Raw genomic sequence first — 19,368 nt, 5'->3', positions numbered from 1 at the left:
CATAAGACTCTGTTTAAGAAAATGGGGGTGCTTAGCAGAAGAGGCAGGCAAGAAAGCAGACAACAGGCATTTATTAAGCTTTTACTACATGTCAGGCACTGTGCTAAATACTAAGGATATTGATACAAGGCAAAAAAAAACAAAACAAAACACAAAAAACAAGATACTTCTCAAGGAGTTTGCATTCCAGTGGGAGAAGGCAAAACATAAAAGGGATATAGAAAGCAATGGGAAAGAGAAAAGGTACCCGCACAGGAACATGGTAGCAAAGACCAGAGAAAGAGAATCCCAGTTCAGAGGGATTTGATGTGGCTGGCCTGGATCCATTCCAAAATGGAGGCCCCATAAGAAACTCACTAATAGGGCCAACGTAGCAGAGAGATGTTCCAGGGTGATAAGGCCCCAAGAGCTAAGGGTAAGTACTCTTTCTAGGGTAAAAAGGCACGAAGTTTGAAGTATACATAATAACAATCTATATTTATGTATTCGAAAAGATGCCATATAGAGCAGGAACGAATCTTGTCAATTTTGACCAAAATTAAGAAACATAGGTAGAAATGGTAGAGAGGCAAATCTGGGTGCAATATAAAGCAATTTAAAGCAATTCAAGAGTGAAACATGCTGCCACAGAAGGGAGGTGGGTCTCGTCTCTAAAGATCTTAAAGCAAAACCTCTGGATGACAAATTGTGTGTATTTTGTAAAAAGTATTCTTGAACAAGTAGTGGTTGACCTAAATGACCTCTAAACTCCCTTTCAACTTTGAGATTCTATCATATAATCATTATCATAATCTAGAACTTATATAATACTTTATGATTCATGAAGCATTTTATAAATATCTCATTTCATCCTCATAACAACCCTGGGAAGGAAGTGCTATTATTACCCCCATTTTAGAGATAAGGAAACTGAGTCAAAAGAAGGTGAAATGGCTTACCCTTGGTCACATAGGTAATAAGTGTGTGAAGCTGAATTAATTTCTACACTCAATCTAGAGTAAAGTGATATTTAGTGACTTTAAATTTCTGAGAGTTGAAGTTGGCTTTATAAGCACTTGTATTAATTTCAAGGTGATGACTAACATTGGCTTAATAGCATTCTTAGGAAAAGTCAACATTCTAATGCATTATGCCTTCTGGACTACCTCCCCAATTTGCACTTGCACTCACAGAGCTGAATTCCCAGAGGGAGGTTACTGCATTCATAGGTTCTAGGGGTAATACTCATGGATGAGCCCCCACCAGTGTATTTCCTACTATGAGTCAATAGTCAAAATTAGCTCTTATCAATAGCATTTACAAAGGCAACATAACAAAGATGTTGCTGCTGCTGTTCAGTCATTTCCACTCTTTGTGACCCCTTTGGGGTTTTCTTGGAAAAGATACTGAAATGCTTTGTCATTGACTTCTCCAGCTCATTTTACAGATGATGAATCAAGGCAAGAAGGATTGTAAGACTTGCCCAGGGTCACACAGCTAGCAACTGAGGCCAGATTTGAACTCACAAAAATAAGTCTTCCTAACTCCAAGCCTGGCACTTTGTCCAGTGCACCACCTAGCTGTCACAGCAAAGACTTTAGCTACATGATATTCCCAACATAAACCTAGAATGTACTCTTCCAATTATACAGTATAAATGGAAAAAGTGGAAACAGAGTTTAACAGTAGTGAGGCAATATGCATTTGTGGAATAGGTAATTCAGAACTACTGAAATATAAAACCTAGAAGTCCTTTCCCTCTTTTCAGAAGCCTCATGCATTTTGTCTTGGGTGTGGTATCTCTGCTAAACAAATTGCTCTAAGTTCCCATGATCTGCTCCTCCTTACAACTTTTGGTCCTCTTTGCTACTACCAGGAGTCCCCTTCTTCTAAACTGCTTCCTCTATCTGCTCCCTCTACTATGTCTGAAACTGAATAAATTCTCAAACTGCTTCATGGTTGTCTTTTTTAGGCAAGTTATTGCTATAGTCAAAAGTCAATAGTAGGGATGGCAAGGGGGTGGGGAGAGTGAGAGAGGGACAGACAGACAGACAGACAGAGACAGAGAGAGACAGAGATTCTTCTCTCCACCTCTTTGTAGGAATCATACTTCACTACTACTGATTGCTGACTTGAAATTGCCTCAAACTCTTTAGTACTTAGGTACATGAAGCCCACGTGGAAATAACTAATTTGTTTGCTCAATTAATCACCTTGTTCCTTTCCCTGGCGCAATCAGAGAGGTGTTTACTCCTCATAAAAGTTCATGCTTCATTACCTCATCATGTGTGGCTATATCCTGTGACTATATCAATTGAGCTGGAAGAATGGAATCAAATCCTCCCTACTTTACACTAAAAATGTATGAGTATTTAGTAAAGAGTATTAAGCCTATCTTTAATAAAGAGCATTAAATCTATAAAGTATTTCAATAATGTCAATGAAATGTAAATATCTCAAGTAAATCCATCCATTATTTGTTGTTCGTAGACTCAGAACTCAAGAGCTAGGCATATTAAATTATAAATAATTGATTTAATTCAACTAACATTTATTAAATCCCCCATAAGCAAGGGAATTGGGAGTTACAAAGAAAAATATGCTACAGATCCTGCTTTTAGATGTGAACTCATGGCATGAGATTCAGTAAGAGGTCTCAGTTTAATAGAGGACAAGATATAAACACATGCAATTGTGAAATATGGGCAATTGTGGAAATAGAAATGAGAGATCCAGCTGTCTTACCTCTCCCCCTCCTATAGTATTATTGTTATTATAAAATACACCTACTGGAATTATACATTTTGGTGGCTTTTTTATGATTCTTATTGGTTATAATAGTATTTGTGTTTTTTCTTGATTCTTCTTAATTTAAAATTGCATAGGATAGGTGTTATATTATTCAGTATTTTTGTGCCTCTTTTACCGAGTTATTTGTCTTTTCATAATTATCTTCCTTCGCTTTCATTTTTTTGCCTAATGTTTTATCTACCACTCAATTTGATTTTGAAAATCATTTTTTTCGCTCCTTTAGGAATTCTTATTGGGTGTGTGTCCAATTCACATTTTTCTTGGAGGTTTTGCTTGTAGATATTTTGACTTGCTTTCTTCTTCTGGGTTTGTATCTTGATTTACCCTGTCACCATAACAGCTTTTTTATGGTCAAGTTCTTTTATGTTGTTGTTTACTCATTTTCTCACCCTATTTGTTGATTTAAAACTTTATGTTAATGTTAATCTCTGTTCCCGATGTGGGGGGAAGGGTCTTATCCCAAATTTCAGACTTTTTCTACACTGCTGCTTTCAGTTTGGGGGGAGGGATTAGAATTTTTTGATGCTTTCAAGGTATTGTGATCTGGGGATAGGTGTGGTCACTGCTCTCTTGGTCTGTACTCTGGTCTTGACCCTTACCCTTGCTGCTCCTCAGGGTCTCTCCTCATTTGGGATAGGAGACAAAGGTGTCTGATCCCTTAGGGCTGGAAGTGTTACTCTCCTTCAGGGTTTCCCTCATCCAAAAGTAGATTTCTCTGCACTTGAACTATGACCCAGAAGAGAGTGTAGGCAATAAAGCTACCAAATGGCACCTGGTTCCATTTCTAGTGCTAGCACAGGGGTACCCTGTAATGTCTTTCTGATCAATTGCCAGGTCTCTTTAACATCTCTGGTTTGAGAACTCTCACAACTGCTGCTGCTTCTGTCGCCACCACTAGTCCTACCATTGGGGTTTCATCCATATAAGCTCAGTTTCCTCCTCTGTTTTATACATCTCTCTCTCTCTCTCTGACCTCCTATGTTGTTTTGGGCTGGAAGAAATATCTCACTCTGAATTTTGTTGGCTCTGCCATTCTAGAATTAGATTTGACTGCACAGGATAAAGGTAACCTTGGCACTTATTCCACACTATTTTTGTGACCCTGACCAAATCACTCCATCTCTCTGAGGATTAGTTTCCTCATCTGTACAATGAGGATTGTTTTAGATACTCTCTGATGTTCCTTCTAGTTGCCTTTCCCAGGATCCTGAAATCCTACCATGTTGTCAACTCAGAGGTATTCTAGTTGATAAAAAAAAATCTCTTCTCATTCAACTCTGGGTTTTGATGATTTTTGGATGACCACCAGTGGGGGCAGGCTTCTCCTGACATCCTCTCACCACAGCCCCAGTCTTGGGACAGCCTGGACCCTATCTGGGTAACTCAATTACCTACAGAGCTTGGATGAGATGGGAGTCACTAACTTGATTCCTTCTGATGAGACAGAGGACCACCAAGCCTTACCATCCCTCCTAGCTCTATGACCTCCAAATTCCAGATTCCATCATGTGATCTGTTCATGTAACCTAAAGATCCTTGAGTCTAGCTAGTCACCCTGCTACAGTACTCTTAAGATATCTAAGCTTTTCTATCTGCCATGTGTTGAATTTTTTTCTCTCTCTTTCTTAGAATGCGAGTTCCCTGAGAGTAGAAAAATACAAATTTTTCTATTCGTATTCCCAGTGCTTAACATAGTACCTAGCATATGATGAATGCTGAATAAATGGATTTTCATTTATCCATCATTCATTCATTTTCAGATTATGAAAGTTCACTGGAGTATAAAATCAGCTAGTACACAGCATTTAGACACTTCTCTCTAACTTCCCTCATTTTACAGATGAAGACTGAAAACATTTTAAACTCATACAAGTAACTTCTCTACACACAGTAAATTAAAAATAAAAGTTGGTTAACAATCTGGGAAAAACAGACTTGGCATCTTTTAAAATATGAGGTCGTTTGCAAACAAAGGCTAAATTTATAGAAAGGAATTAAGACAGATCTGTATCATTTCTTGAATATTGTGATTCTGCAGTTTGAAATTGTCATTTTCTACTATCTTTACACAGTGAATCAGCGCCTTATTTCATTCGAGGTCCTGACAGAATTGGAGGAATTTACATGAAGCTGCAATACCAGGAATACACGGATGATTCCTTTCTAAGAAAGAAAACAAGACTCCCTGAAGAAAGACATCTTGGACTTTTGGGTAAAATTGGGGAACTTTGAGGATTTGGGGGCGTGGTACAAGCTTGTAATTTTATTGGTATCAGGAATTTCTATTGAGGAAAATTCCTCTGTTAAAAAAAATTGGTAACTTTGGTAATAACTCTGAGAAGTCAAGGGACTTGCTCAGGATCATGCAGCCAGAATCTGTCAGAGGTGAGTCTTGAGCTCACATGTTCCTGACTATGAGACTAGCTGTCTACCCACTAGGCCATACTGCTTCTCAAAACTGAAAAAATTAAAGTGTGCATGACGCACTTTCAGCTTAATCTGCAACATTAACACATTCTCTATTCACTCTCTTAAGTCTGTGGTCAACAAGATGACAAGTCAAGCCTTGATTGGTAGCAATTGCTGATTTCCATGTTATAAATGCTGAAACTGAAAACCGGGAGCTGGTTTGAACAGGTTTCACCATATTCCTGCATATATACAAGATTGTAATCAATATAGGCAAACATATGTATGCAGCAGTATGGATATAGATATACATAAACATATACATACAAAACACACACATACATATATGTATGCATGTGTGTATACATATATATAAATCCTACCTATATATAAATATATACATACCTACATATATATATATATATATATATATATAAATCCTACACCTGTAATATAAATCCTATATAGGATTTATTCCTATTCCTAACCAATTCACATATCAATGTCAGTAATAAGCTTTGTCTCATCCAACAATGCAAATTATTAAAAGTTTCAAGAATTATATTAAGATAAATAAGGAAACAGCATGTTACAGTGCTAGATTTTCAGTCAGAAGACCTGAATCCCAATCCTACATCTTCCATTTTCTTGCTTTGTCACCTTGGACTAGTCTGGGCCTCAGTTTCTTTACCTGTAAGCTGAGAGCATTGGACTAGATGAACTGTATGATCTTTTCCACATCTGCATCTCCAATTCAATGTTTCTAATGTCCTCTGATGAGACCAATGGAATCTCCTAGGATCCTAGGGTTGTCTGGTCCCCTCAAATCACCTGTTTTCTATCTCTTGCTCTGGGCATTGTAATCAAATCAATAATGCTAGGGCTTATGGAAAGGGAACCTCCTCTACATCAACTCACCACTTCTGTGATTCCATGTCCCAAAACTCTCTTCCTTGACCACGACTACCCTTGTCTTTCCTTATTAAAATGTAAGCTCCTTGAAGGCAGGGATTGCCTCTTTATATATCTCATCTTTTAGTACTTATTTCAGTGGTTGGCGCTTAGTATGTGCTCATTCATTCATTCATTCATTCATACCTGAGCACTTTTCAGGATCAGAATGTCCTTGTCTCCCTCACTAGAATGTCAGCCTTGTGTGAGTAGGAATTGTTTCATTCTTTATACCAGAGGTAGCTGGGTGGTGCCATGGATAAAGCACCAGGTCTGGAGTCGGAAAGATTCATCTCCATGAGTTCAAATCCAGCCTCAGACACTTACTAGCTGTGGAACTGTGGGCAAGTCACTTAACCCTGTTTGCTTCAGTTTCCTCATCTGTAAAAGAAGCTGGGGAAGGAAATGGCAAACCACTCCAGTATCTTTGCCAAGAAAATCCCAAATGGGGTCATGAAGAGTGAGACATGAGTGAAATAGCTGAACATCAATAGTTTGTATCCCCAGTGCCTGATATGTTGTAGGTTCTTAATAAATGCTTGTTGGTTATTCCCAAAAATCAGTCATTATCAGGCAATATAACCTGCCCACATTTTAAAAGAATTATGTATTAAGAATTCATTTTCTGTTTGTCTCTAGGCCCTGTCATTAAAACAGAAGTGGGAGACACCATCTTGGTTACTTTTCTCAACAAAGCTAGCTATTCCCTCAGCATTCAGCCTCACTGCTTGCAGTACACCAAGAGCAATGAAGGCTCACACTACATGACTCTTAGTGGAGGTGAGTAGCCACGAAACATTAGCAGCCACTTGACAAGGGTCTGTTCAATTGAATTGAGCAGTTCAGTAGATAAAGCACTGTACTAAAGTCGAAAAAGCGTTGCACCAGGAGAGAGAGAGGAGACTTAGGATTGATTCCTGGCTGTGCCACCTAATCTCTCTATGACCTTGGGTAAGTCATCCTTTCTGGATCTTGTTTCCTTCATCTGTAAAATGATTGATTGGAACAGGATGACCTCCAAGGCCTTCCCTGCCAGTTCTGCCTCAATGACCCTATGGTCCTTCTGTGCACTATTCCAACACAATTAGAGCAAGAAAACGAACTTTTACCTAAAATGTTAGATTCAATTTTTCAAGAAGCCCTGCCTGCTCCTAGTGACATAGCTTCTGGCTTCTTAAGTTATTTATTTCTTCCCAGGTACACCTCCACCTTCTTCAAGTATACAGCCCGGGAAAAATTTTACTTATAAATGGACTGTTCCAGAAACTGTGGGTCCCACCTCTGCTGATCCAGTTTGCTTGACCTGCATATACTATTCTGCCGGGGACCTGGTTAGAGAAGTCACCAGTGGGCTGTCTGGGCCTCTTCTAGTGTGTAGGAAAGGAAGTCTTCGGGCAGATGGTAAACTGGTAAGGTAACAATATGGAAAAATCAAAAGGCCTGTGTATTTGTCCTATCTGATCTAGGGTCTGACCAAAGGAGCTATCCACAGAGCTCTTGGTCTATGTGAAAGGTGGGCACATTCAAATTCTCATTTTATGTAGTATATACAATATTTAAAGGTGAAATTGTTTTATTTAAAGTTTAATGTGTTAAGATGCAAACTGTCTTAAAAGATTAGTATTCGAGAAATAGAGCAGTGTGACATAATGGAGAGGTGGTATGAGAATCAGGAAGAATTGAGTTTTCATACAAAATGTCAGTGTGACCCTGATTTCTTTCTTTCTTTCTTTCTTTCTTTCTTTCTTTCTTTCTTTCTTTCTTTCTTTCTTTCTCTCATTCATTCATTCTTTCTTTCTTTTGTCCTTCCCTCCTTTCTTTCTTTCTTTCTTTCTTTCTTTCTTTCTTTCTTTCTTTCTTTCTTTCTTTCTTCCTTCCTTCCTTCCTTCCTTCCTTCCTTCTTGTCTATCTGTTTCTCTCCCTCTCTATCTATCTGTCTGTTTGTCTTTCTCCCTCTATCTGCAGATTCTGGAGTGAGCAGTGAGCCCAGATGGCCTGAGTACTTTTTTAAAAATAATAGCTAACAGTTATATAATTCTTACTCTGTACTAGGCATTGTGCTAAGCACTTTACAGATATATCATTTGATCCTCACAATGACCTTCGGAGGTGGGTGTTATTATTCCTGTTTTATAGTTGAGGAAACTGAGGCAAGGAGGACTTACCCAAGGTCATACAGCTAGAGAAGTGTAAGAAGTAGGATTTGAATCCAGGTCTCCCTGACTCTAAAACCAGAATTCTACCCATTATGTCACATTACCTTAATCAAGAGCACCTTTCTCACAAGAACTGCAGCTATCACCATCAGTAACTGCTATTTGGGGTCCATTGGTGCATGGTGCTGAGAGGTGCCATATGGAAAGCCAGTTGGCCAGTTAGGGTACCATCGCTCTGAGCAACCTGTGCAGAGCTTTGTTGTTCTCTAGACCTCTGACATTTTGGATTAATGAAGCTTTATAGGATTTTTTTCTCATTAAGTAATGTAATCTGGAGATTATCTTCTTAAGATATTATTAACCTCCACATCCTTCAGGCAGCTCCCTAAATTTATTGATTAACGCATAGAAGAATTGTGATTTATGTTGTTGGAAGGTGTTCAGACCCTAGGAATTCCTTACGTGGATCATTTGCCCTCCATTTGAACTCCATTTCCATCAATGGGCATAACAAGAAGAAATGTATTCCTAATGGAGTCAACAAATTTAAGTTGAAGTAGAGCTTCCATGAGGTTCATTCATGGTGATTAAATCCTGAAAAATGCCCCCCTGGAGCCAGTGGAATGTTTGCCTCTAGAAATCAAAGATCACTTCTTTCAAGGGGATACCCTTCCAACCTTAATTCTATAATAGATCCTCTTTTAAATATTAACTGTTTCTCTGTTCATTTTTAATTCAATGCCTATAACAATGAGAATTGAGGCAGTCAAATTTATCATGAATCTAAAGTCCCTTTTTCAAGATTGCGCTGCCCTTTGATTTGTCCTTACCTAGTGGGTACATGAGAAAGATCCTCCTTGTCTTATGTTTACTTTTCTCATTTTATCCACAGAAAGGTGTGGACAAAGAGTTCTACCTTCTAGCTACAATATATGATGAGAATGAAAGCCTGTACTTGGATGAAAATATAAGAAAATTTACAGGAAACTCCAGCCAAGTGGATAAGCAAGATCCAGGCTTCCAAGTCTCTAACAAAATGTCCTGTAAGGAAGAGTTTTATTTCATCAGATAATTGAATGAAGTAGTGAATGTCATTTTCTCTGTAGCCTACATTTCACAGTCTTTAGGGAATGGGTTAGTGACATTTAAACAATCCATTTAAATCCAGTGACCATTTATGAGAACCTGCTATGGAATGAGTCAGGCACTGGGGCTAAGGATGGACTTGGAGTTTCAATGAGAGGGAGATATTGAAAGTGAGGACATTCTCTCTACCAGTCAATATTTTCTCTATATAGTGTTAGAGAGGTGTCTGAGACATTGGAGGCTGAGACACTTGCCTAGAGTAATGTAGTCAGTATGTATCCCAGTGGGTACTTTATGGCTTTCAAGATAGCACTCTGTTCCCTATACCATGCCATCTCTCTGGGGGTAACCAAACAAAGATGAAATGACTCCTGTACAAAAGAAACTAATGTTCTACTTGGGGTTTACAACATATAAACAAGTATGATAATTACAGGAAGATGGAGAGACTGAGAGAACATCCACAGCAAAGTGGGTTGGGGAAAAGACTTGTCTTGGGAGATGGCACATTATCTGAGCTTTAAAGAAAACTGGGAATTCTAAGAGGCAAAGATGAGAAGTGAATGCATATTAGGCATTGGGGTACAGCAGAGACAAAGGGACAGAGCAAAGGAATGGAGTTCCAAATTCCCCATTTTACAGTTGAAGAAACTGAGGCAAGCAAGTTTAGTGAGGAATAAGAAGATAATTTGGCTGTAATATACAATAGGTGAAGAAGGTCCACTTCCCTTCTCTGTCTCATATAATACTGTGTGGCAATATGTAATAAACCTGGAAAGATAAGGTGGAGTTAGATTGTGTAGGACTTTAAATGCTCAACAAATCTGAGATTTGTCATAAGAATAATAGAAGCTCACTGAAATTTATTTCTCAAGCAGGAAAGCAATGATTTTTCCTAATTCACCCCATTTTATTTGAATATAATTTTCCCAATAGTAATAATGACTTGAGTCATATTGGGGACAGTGTGGTACAACTTTTTTCCATCCTTTCAATTAGAATGAGCAAAGAAGATTGAAAATACAGCTGAATTGATTTCTTGATGAAAGAATTGGCTCAAATAAATAAAAAAGAATGAAATCATTGAACAGAGTTTCTAAGCATAAGGATAAGAAAAGTACGAGAATTATTTATCAGGGGGATTTATTAAGGGAGCAGATGACCATCTCTGGGTTACTCATTCACCTGCATGAAGGAGGAAGATTGGATCAAATGTCTTAAAATTCCTTTTAACTGCCTACAGTTCTGAGACTTTAGAAAGTTTCAGATAAGCTGAAGTTGTGAAAGTTCAAGTCAGTTAGAAATTTGAATTCTGGGTTATTTACTACTAACTAGGCCGTTATTTTAATACATAGGACATTTTAAAAATATGGAAGCCAGTGAGAGGGAGTACAGATTGGTGGTGGTTAAAAGAGAAGAAAAAGTCAGAAGCCTTGGGCAGTTTTTAATTTTCCTAATGACTTGTGGGGCAAAGTTTCAGGGCAGACAATTCCATTTTTGGATTTTTCCAGTTCTGATCCCCAACAAATACTGCTTTGTTTGCTTCATTAAAGACAAGCAATTTGCTTTCTGAGCAACTTGCTATAACTTTGCCTGCCCCCAAAGGGAGGGATAAACTTAACTGATTAGGGCCTAATAGGTTATATAAAAGCATTAGATGACATTATAATGCTATTAAAGAACCTCAAGGGAAAGGCGTGATAATAAGAAGAGTATGGTTTTTCATTATTTAAAATTTTCAAGTGAAAATATTTAGGATTGATAATCTCTTGTCAAAATTACTCTGGCACTTTCATGGAGATGAAACTGAGGAGCTCAAAGGGTACCTGAAGGGGTTAACAATACGGGCCCAATGATAAAGTCACCTCACTACCTGACACTGCAAGAAAAAAGAACTAACTTTGGAGTCAGAAAACCTGGACTGAAGCCCCACCCCTTTCAATTAATACTTTCATCATAGATAAATGAACGAATTGCACTAGAACGTCTATACGATCTCTTTAGGTTCTAGATCTATGAAGTGCGATCGAGTTTGCTCACTTGCAACACATACAAGAACCCCAAAAAGATAGGAAACAATTTTGGCCATGGGAATTGTCATTAGATTGCTATCCAGTTATAGAGGGGTGTGATATGTATTGGTAGAGAGAGGATCCATGCCAAGGAAATCATGGCCCTTTGATATTTTGATGTATTTATGAAAATAATGATAAACACCTTTTCTTTTTCCATAACTCTTCCAGCCATAAACGGATACATGTTTGGAAATCTACCAGGACTTGATATGTGCTTAGGTGACAAGATTTCATGGCATGTCCTCAGTGTGGGATCAGAAGAAGATATGCATGGGATATATTTTTCAGGAAGCACTTTTGTCTCTTTAGGAGGGAGGAAAGACTCTATAAATGTGATCCCACAAATTTCCCGGACTCTCTTCATGACAGCAGATTCCCCAGGTGAATAATTTTACCGTCCAGTGCTTTTTGTCTAGCCAGTTGGAGGTACCAGGACCAGGAATTCTTACAGCCAAAAGACAAAAGCCAGCCAGACAAAAGAAGTGAATTTTAATTTGGATGGTGTAGGTCGTGCAGTGGAGCAAATAGGAAGAAAGGGAGGGGAGACATGGATATCCAAGATGCACAACTAATTTCAGGAGGCTCCAGGGGTGTCAAAAAGAATAATAATTAATAATAGTAAAAGAACAAAGTCATAGATTCCAGGTTGTAAGAAACCGTAGCAGCCCTCTTATCATCCAACTCCCTCATTTTACTGAGGAGAAAAGTGAGACCCTGAAAGGTTCAGTGACTTGCTCAAAGTCACACAGGTAGTGACCAAGGAGGGATGTTTTACAGTGAACAACATCAGAAGGAAACAGCGTCATGGAAGATTATCCTGTTGCTCCGATATTCTGCCTCTCTGGGTTAATTTGTGCAATATTTTTCATAGACGTACAATTGTCTGGGGCTCCTATGATTCTCCTCCTGTTCCTCCTTGGGGTCTCCATGTTCATATACTCCAGCATACAAAAGAGCACTGGATTTGGAATCTGGGTTCAAATCTTACCTTATTATGTGTAGGACTGTGGACAAAGTACTTTTTTCCCTCTGTCTCAGTTTCCTCAAATGAATGAGTTGGACTTGATTTCCTCTGAGATCTTTCCCAGACCTAGATCTAGAATCTTATCCAATGTAGACCTTGCTTTCAACAGTGTCAGTCACTACTGATTCACACCCTGCCCATCCCACCTTGTTTTTATCCATGTCCTCCCATGAGTCCATACTTATTGAAATTAAACAATTTGAAAATATTCAAAATAATCATTTCTTCACTTTCTTCTATGTACCTTCTGGTTTTACTTCATTCCCTAGTTGTTGTTTTCCTCTGCTTTCCAACTCTTATTCCCCTCATATGTTCCTTCCCATACACACCTTGGCAAGACATGTCCAAAAATAAATTGAAATTAGTAAAGATCCCCTGCATGCCCGAAGCCTCAGAGATGTTGCTTGTACCCACTTGTCAAATCTTGCCTTCTAATACACCACCAAAGTTACCAGAATTGCAATTCTCCTTCCTCCTAGTATCATTAGCCTCTTTATTGCACAGTTATAAAGCACTTTCCTGCTTGTAAACACATAGCACCACTTATTCCCTGGCTTCTTAGGAGTAGAACTGTGCTTTGAGGTCCACATTAATTTCAGCTAGGGGATGGCACAATATCAGGGCATTGCGAGTAGATCTACACAAATTAACCATTAAATAGCAGATGATGTGTAATAATTTTCATGTGTGACCCCAAAGTAAAGAGAAGAAAATATACCCCTTTCCCTTCTTTTCAGACATGGGGGACTATGGATATGGAACAGTGCATATATTGTCACACTTGGTTTATGTGTGTTAGCTTTGCCAAACTACTTCCTTCTTTTTTATTATTTCTTACAAGGGATGGTTCTCTAGTGAGTGGAGGTGGAGAAGAGAAAAACTTTATTTAGAAATAAAGTCGGTATAATAACAAAAGATAACAATGAAAGCTGTATTCAGTTGAATGGCAACTATAAATAAGGTTGAGTTCACACATGGTGCCAAATAGTTCTACTGACTTTTATTTTTTCCTTATGATAGTCATGTGGTATCATATATATATATATATAATGTAAATTATTACATATAATTATTACATAATTATGTAAAATTATGTAAAACTGTGAGAGTCTAGAAAAAGAACAAACATTATCTAGGAAAGCAGTGTGGTATAGTGGAAAAAAACCCATGGAATTGTTCAGTGTTCGTAGGTTCAAATGTCCCCAGGGTACCTGTGTGACTTTGAGTAAGTCACTGAACTTTTTAGGGTCTCGCTTTCCTCTGTTGCAAAATGAAAGAGTTGGATGACAAGGAGACAGCTAAGGTCTCTTCCAACTGTTTTTTTTGCACTCCTGGAACCTCCCCAAAATAATTGTGCATCTCTGACGTCCTTATCTTCCCTCACTTGCTTCCTCTTCACTTTTCTTTTTGTCTTCATAAACTTGTGGCTGTAAAAATTTCTGCCCCTGGCTAGACTCCCTCCACCCTTCCAAGAACCACAAAAGCCTCCCTCTGCGCCTTTTCTTTCCTAAAATCTATTCTGTGTAAATTTCCTTTCTAACTCTCTCTCTCTCCCTCTTTTAATTGCTCCAAATCCTTTCGCTTTCTACCAAAATTAAAACTTTTCGCTGAATTAAGAGAATACAAGGTCTCTTAAAACACGGACTGAAAAGCGGTGTCAAAGCATAACATATACAAACATGCGATGTCTAGAAATCCCTTAGCCTAAAGGAGTGGGAGGAAATAAAAGGACAAAGATTTATTGTTGTGGAGATAGAAGCTTAGTAAGGATTTGACTTGTTTGTTATCTCATCACATTTTTGTTATGTATTCAATTCAACAAGCACCCAGTAAAGTGCCTACTATGTGAATAAGGGGCAGGGCTAGGTACTAGAGATACAAAGGAAAAAACCAAACAGTTCTGCCCTCAAGGAGCCTAAGTTTTATTGGCACTTATACTACGTGAATGCCTTTTGAATAGGTTCCTGTAGTGAAGGGGAGTCTGGTAAATTCATCAGTCGTAAAATCTTCAAAATGACATCTCTTCTCTTTGCGTTCCTAGGGGAGTTTGATGTTGTTTGTCTCACGACGGACCACTATATGACAGGTATGAAACACAAATACCGAGTGAAACCATGCAACAAGACTTTTCATGACAACACAAACTACAAGAAGAACAAGGTTTACTATATCGCAGCAGTGGAAGTTGAATGGGATTATGCTCCCAGTAGGAAGTGGAAAGATGAACTGCTTCATTTACAAGGAAAAAAGTAAGAAAGAGGTGGCAGAGGGTAGCAAGCTCTAACTGTAAGCAGATGCGCCCCATCCTATGCTTCTTCCTCTTAGTTTTCTGTATATATGTCTTCCTATTCCATCCAACAAGCGTTGGTGAAATACTGTGCTAGACACTGGGGGAGGACAAAGACAAAACCAAAACTAGGAGTTTACATTCTGTAGGAAGCTACATTCAGTTTGATTCAGCTCGAATTACCCTCTGATTGAAAATCTCCACAAGCTTTAATTATGGAAATATTTCTCCTTCCCTCTCTGTTTTTCTCTGTCTCTCTCTGTCTCTCTGTCTCTGTCTCTCTCTCTCTCTCTCTCTCTCTCTCTCTCTCTCTCTCTCTCTCTACACACACACACACACACACACACACACACACACACACACACACACACACACAAATATGTCTCTTTCTATTCCCCTTTCTCCTCACTCTTTCACACTGTTTAGTGCCCTTGGTACAAGGGCTTTCACTTCTGCTGCAGGGTTTGACTCTTGTCTAACAATATTAACTTTCTTCCTCACATCATTTGAAGTCTTTCACTCACTTCTTAAAAATTTGCTTAGGTTCTGTTCTACCACCACTTACTAAGTACCTGTTAGGTGCTGTGTGTGGTCCTAAGGCTAAGAATACAAAGACAAGCATAGGCTAGCTAGTCTCTGACCTCAGGTAGCTTACTTTCCACAGAGGGAACATCCTATGAATGGAAGAAATACAAAGTTTGTACAAAGTAATACACATAATTTCAAGAAGATAAAAATACTAATGACTAGAAGGGGGCACCCGTAGGAAGGAGGTAGCCCAAGAGCTTTGAATGAAGTTAGGGGTTCTGAAAAGCAAAGACCAGGCAGGTAGTGGAAGATGGAACCCATGTACAGGGAAAGCTGGTAGACCAGCTGGATTGTTCCTGAAAATATATTTCAGAATAAAAGCTATGAAAGTCCAATATTCTTTCTTCCAAATTAAGGGTAGGACGACAGGGGTAGAAATAACAACTCCATTAAGATAGTATCTTTATTCTTCAAATAATATTATTTTTATGGAAGTTTTAATTTGAGCACTTTGCCTATTTTAAATTATGAAATGAACTAAACTTTAAGTTTGTGTGTGTCTGTGTGTTTCAGTAAAACGGATACATTTTTGAATAAAGTCAATGGTTCTTCTCTTGGTTCCAAATACAAGAAAGTTGTTTACACTGAGTTCACTGATGACTCCTTCAAGACTCCGAAACCCAGAACAGAAGAAAATAAACATCTGGATATCTTAGGTACTGAACTGTATGATTTGGTTGGTTGCTCTCTATAACCTGGGTCAGATATTTCTTTTCTTTGATACCAGAAGTGGTTCCACTTCAGAAGAGTCCCAAACTGATCTGCACAAGAATGAGCATTGTCCAGTCAATTAGAGTCTTACTACACATATTGACAAAATACAACAACCCTACAGAATGGACCCTGAAGATAGCTTTATAATTCAGTTTCAATGAGGTTAACTAGCTCAAGCTTCTGAGGATAAAATACTGCCTGTAACTATATAACTTTGCTTTTTATATGATTCCAAGGACATCATTGTCATCTTCACATCAAGCTGCCAAGGCTTGACCACAACATAGTAAAATAGGAGTTGTAGAATCTAGAACTTGAAGGGATCTTCAACATCACCTCCTAGCCCAATTCCTTAATTTTACACTTTAAGAAACTAAAACTCAGAGAGGGAGGAAAACTTCTCTAGAAGCAGGATTATTCATTAAAATATAACTGAACAAGGACAGCTAGGTGGTGTAGTGGATAGAGCACCTGTCCTGGAGTCAGGAGGACCTGAGTTCAAATCTGGCCTCAGACACTTAGTAGCTGTGTGACTCTGGGCTAATCATTTATCCCCATTTGACTCAAAATATAAAAAAAAACTAAACAAGCAGAATAGCATTGAAAGTAACATGTTGAATTTATCATATACTGTTTTTTAAAACAGGTTGGATTATTACAGACATTTCTAGTTTCATATACTAATATGCATATGTATGTGTCTCTCTCTCTCTCTCTCTCTATATATATATACATATGCATGTAAATATATACATGTGGTTGAAACTTTATGCTTGAAAACATTTTTTATCCAGCTAAGATGAATAACAGATAAACAGGTATAAAAGCAAGGATTCCAACATACACGAGAGGGTCTGCCATCACAGGTTCTTTCACCTGCTTTTCTAAAAGGAAAGCAACTTTCGAGGAGTCAACAATCACTTTAATCAAGCACGTGTATCATTCACTTAGTTCAGGGGGAAAAGTCAGCATCTTGAACTTCAGAGAAAATACAGAGAAATCAAAATCAACAGACATGGCTTCCAACTGTCTGACATAAGCAATACATACATCATAGATCAACAGATAGATCCAACTGCCTGACCATTACGTACATACATAGTGAGCAGACAGAGAAGCACCAACATCTGTGATTTCAAAGCTGGGGGGCTCCTTAGTGGCTGCCCAGAGTCTCTGTCCAAACAAATACTTCCAGTCAGTAAGCCCCAAAGTAAAACCTCACCTCAGAGTATTTATACATTTTTTAGAGCCAGAGGCCATCACAACCCTTGAGAACCAGTGCCTCCTTAATAAGGTGTGGGTCTTCCTACAAATCTTCCCTAATCAAACTTCCCTTAATGGGCAGGCCCATTAATGAATGAGGAAGATCTTCCCATTAAGAAGCAAAATTATATTAACAATAAGCAAAAATGTATTATCAGTACAACAGGTAATCATAGGATTATAGGCATTTAAAGTAGGAGATGGATAGAACATAGCTTCCAACACTTTCAGTTCATAGAAAAAGGAAAGACTTAGAAATCAGTCAAGATGTATTTTTAAGTGTCATTACGTGTCAGGCCCCATGCTAAGTACTGCAGATGCAACAAGAAGAACCAAACAGTCTCTGCTCTCAGGGAGCTCATGGTCTAATGGAGGAATCACAATGACATAGGAAAAAGAATTTGAAAGTCAGAAGGAGATTCAGATACCCTTGGTCCAACCCATATACAGTAGGTATCCCCTCTGGAACACACTTGAGAAGCAGGCATCCTATCTGTGTTTGAAGTCCAATGTGGGGGAACCCAACACTTCCTAGGGATGGTTCATTCCACTCATGGACAACTCTAATTGCTATGAAATTTGTTGTTATTTTGGGGGGTGGTTTTCTTTCTCCTAACACCAAGTCTGAATTTGCCTCTTTGTAACTTCTACTCACTATTTCTTCTGGGACTCAGATTTTAACACTGGAAGAAACCTTAGAAATGCTGTTTAGGTATAACTTTTAAAAATCAACCTTAGCCTAGAGGGAAGTAGCATAATTTTTTAGTCAAGAGTGTCCTTCTCTCTCTATTGCATCCTGAATTCCCCAGATATGTGGGACATATGTGGACATATGTGGACATATGTATCCTATGTGGACATATATCACATTTGAACCTTTATGGGTTTTGTTAAGTATGTTGGATACCATTTTGAGGTTAGGAATCCTCAGCTGATTGGATGATGTGCTGGCACTTTTTAAGTGGATGTTACTCTTTTGGTTTCCTCATCTGCCCTTGTCCTCCTTATCAGCAGAGAAAGTTTCCCCAAATGTGGGAGGTCTTCAAACTCCAGAGAAAGATGGGAGCTTGGAAAATTAATTAATGTTTGGCAACCATGTATGAAATTTTTACACCCTCCTCAGCATCCTAAAATAAGCATTGTTGGTTAGTAGTACCTATGTATTTATTTCCTATTTTGTAGGATTTCATTTGGCTTTTAAGGTTACAATATTTGTTAATGATCATAATAGTTTGGGTCAAAAGTAACAGGGCAGATAACTTAATATACTTCTGGACTTTACAATTCTTTGAAATTGTTATATTACCTTATGCCCCAAAGACCAGATGATGCCTAGGATGGGTAGCAGAGTAGTCCTCTGGTGGAAAAGAACAGAGAAAATGTCAAGAAAATTTTATTTTGTTGAAATTTAAAAGTACTAATCAATTAATCAGTCAGTCAGTAGGTTTTTGGTAAGGGTGCTGGGGACATAAGTACAAAGAATGAAACCATCCACATTTACAAAGAGTCTGCATTCTAATGAAGGTGACAAGTATACAGGGAAATATATGCATCCTAAATACAAAGCAAATAAATACAAATATATGCAAGTAGTTAAACTCTATGGCACTTTAGAAAAGAAGAAACGAGCAGTTGGGGGATCCTAAAAAGATAATAGCAAGAGCCAATATTTCTACAGTATTTTAATGTTGCAAAACACTTTATGTATCTTATCTCATTTTAACCTTGCAAGAATCCTATTAGGTAAGTGATATCAGAATCTCCATTTTATAAGTGAGGAAACTGAGGTAGACAGAGGTTAAGTGACTTGTCCAGGGTCAAATAGCTAGTCAGAGTCTGAGACAGGATTCCAACTTGGGTCTTTTTGACTCCAAGACCAGCATGCTGTGCATTGTGTCAAGAAGTATAAGGCCTACTTAGAGACTTCATACAGAGAACTCCTGGTTCTAGAGTATAAACCCTGTGCTAATGTAAGGAAAGGTCTTATTTAGTGTCCAGCCTGCTCTGAAACTGCTTTGTCTCAGT

At 38.3% G+C, this 19,368-nt stretch overlaps 1 protein-coding gene and 1 long non-coding RNA gene across 9 annotated transcripts in view; one reads left to right on the top strand and one right to left on the bottom strand.

The window, feature by feature from the left end:
* LOC140510013 (uncharacterized) overlaps positions 1-19,368 on the bottom strand; it is an 87,502-nt gene that overhangs the window by 38,282 nt on the left and 29,852 nt on the right. For 5 of the 8 annotated variants that reach the window (XR_011969041.1, XR_011969046.1, XR_011969040.1 and 2 more), the window contains one exon: positions 18,650-18,700. The exons of 1 other annotated variant lie outside the window; for it this stretch is intronic. This is a non-coding gene — a long non-coding RNA (uncharacterized lncRNA). Of the gene's footprint in view, positions 1-13,356; positions 14,567-15,751; positions 16,128-18,649; positions 18,701-19,368 lie in introns of those variants that run through there. 2 more of the 8 variants (XR_011969045.1, XR_011969043.1) reach the window with 2 other exon arrangements.
* The window catches only part of LOC140510012 (ceruloplasmin-like), a 54,929-nt gene that overhangs the window by 19,864 nt on the left and 15,697 nt on the right, over positions 1-19,368 (top strand). Inside the window, exons 7-13 of the mRNA XM_072618267.1 lie at positions 4,863-5,002; positions 6,790-6,930; positions 7,348-7,559; positions 9,199-9,349; positions 11,636-11,848; positions 14,533-14,740; positions 15,880-16,022. Coding sequence (XP_072474368.1) covers positions 4,863-5,002; positions 6,790-6,930; positions 7,348-7,559; positions 9,199-9,349; positions 11,636-11,848; positions 14,533-14,740; positions 15,880-16,022 — 1,208 coding nt within the window. The remainder of the gene's footprint in view (positions 1-4,862; positions 5,003-6,789; positions 6,931-7,347; positions 7,560-9,198; positions 9,350-11,635; positions 11,849-14,532; positions 14,741-15,879; positions 16,023-19,368) is intronic.

The sequence above is a fragment of the Notamacropus eugenii genome, chromosome 6, assembly GCF_028372415.1.
Source record: "Notamacropus eugenii isolate mMacEug1 chromosome 6, mMacEug1.pri_v2, whole genome shotgun sequence".
In the NCBI taxonomy this organism is placed as follows: domain Eukaryota; kingdom Metazoa; phylum Chordata; class Mammalia; order Diprotodontia; family Macropodidae; genus Notamacropus; species Notamacropus eugenii.
This window is presented reverse-complemented; position numbering and strand designations above follow the sequence as displayed.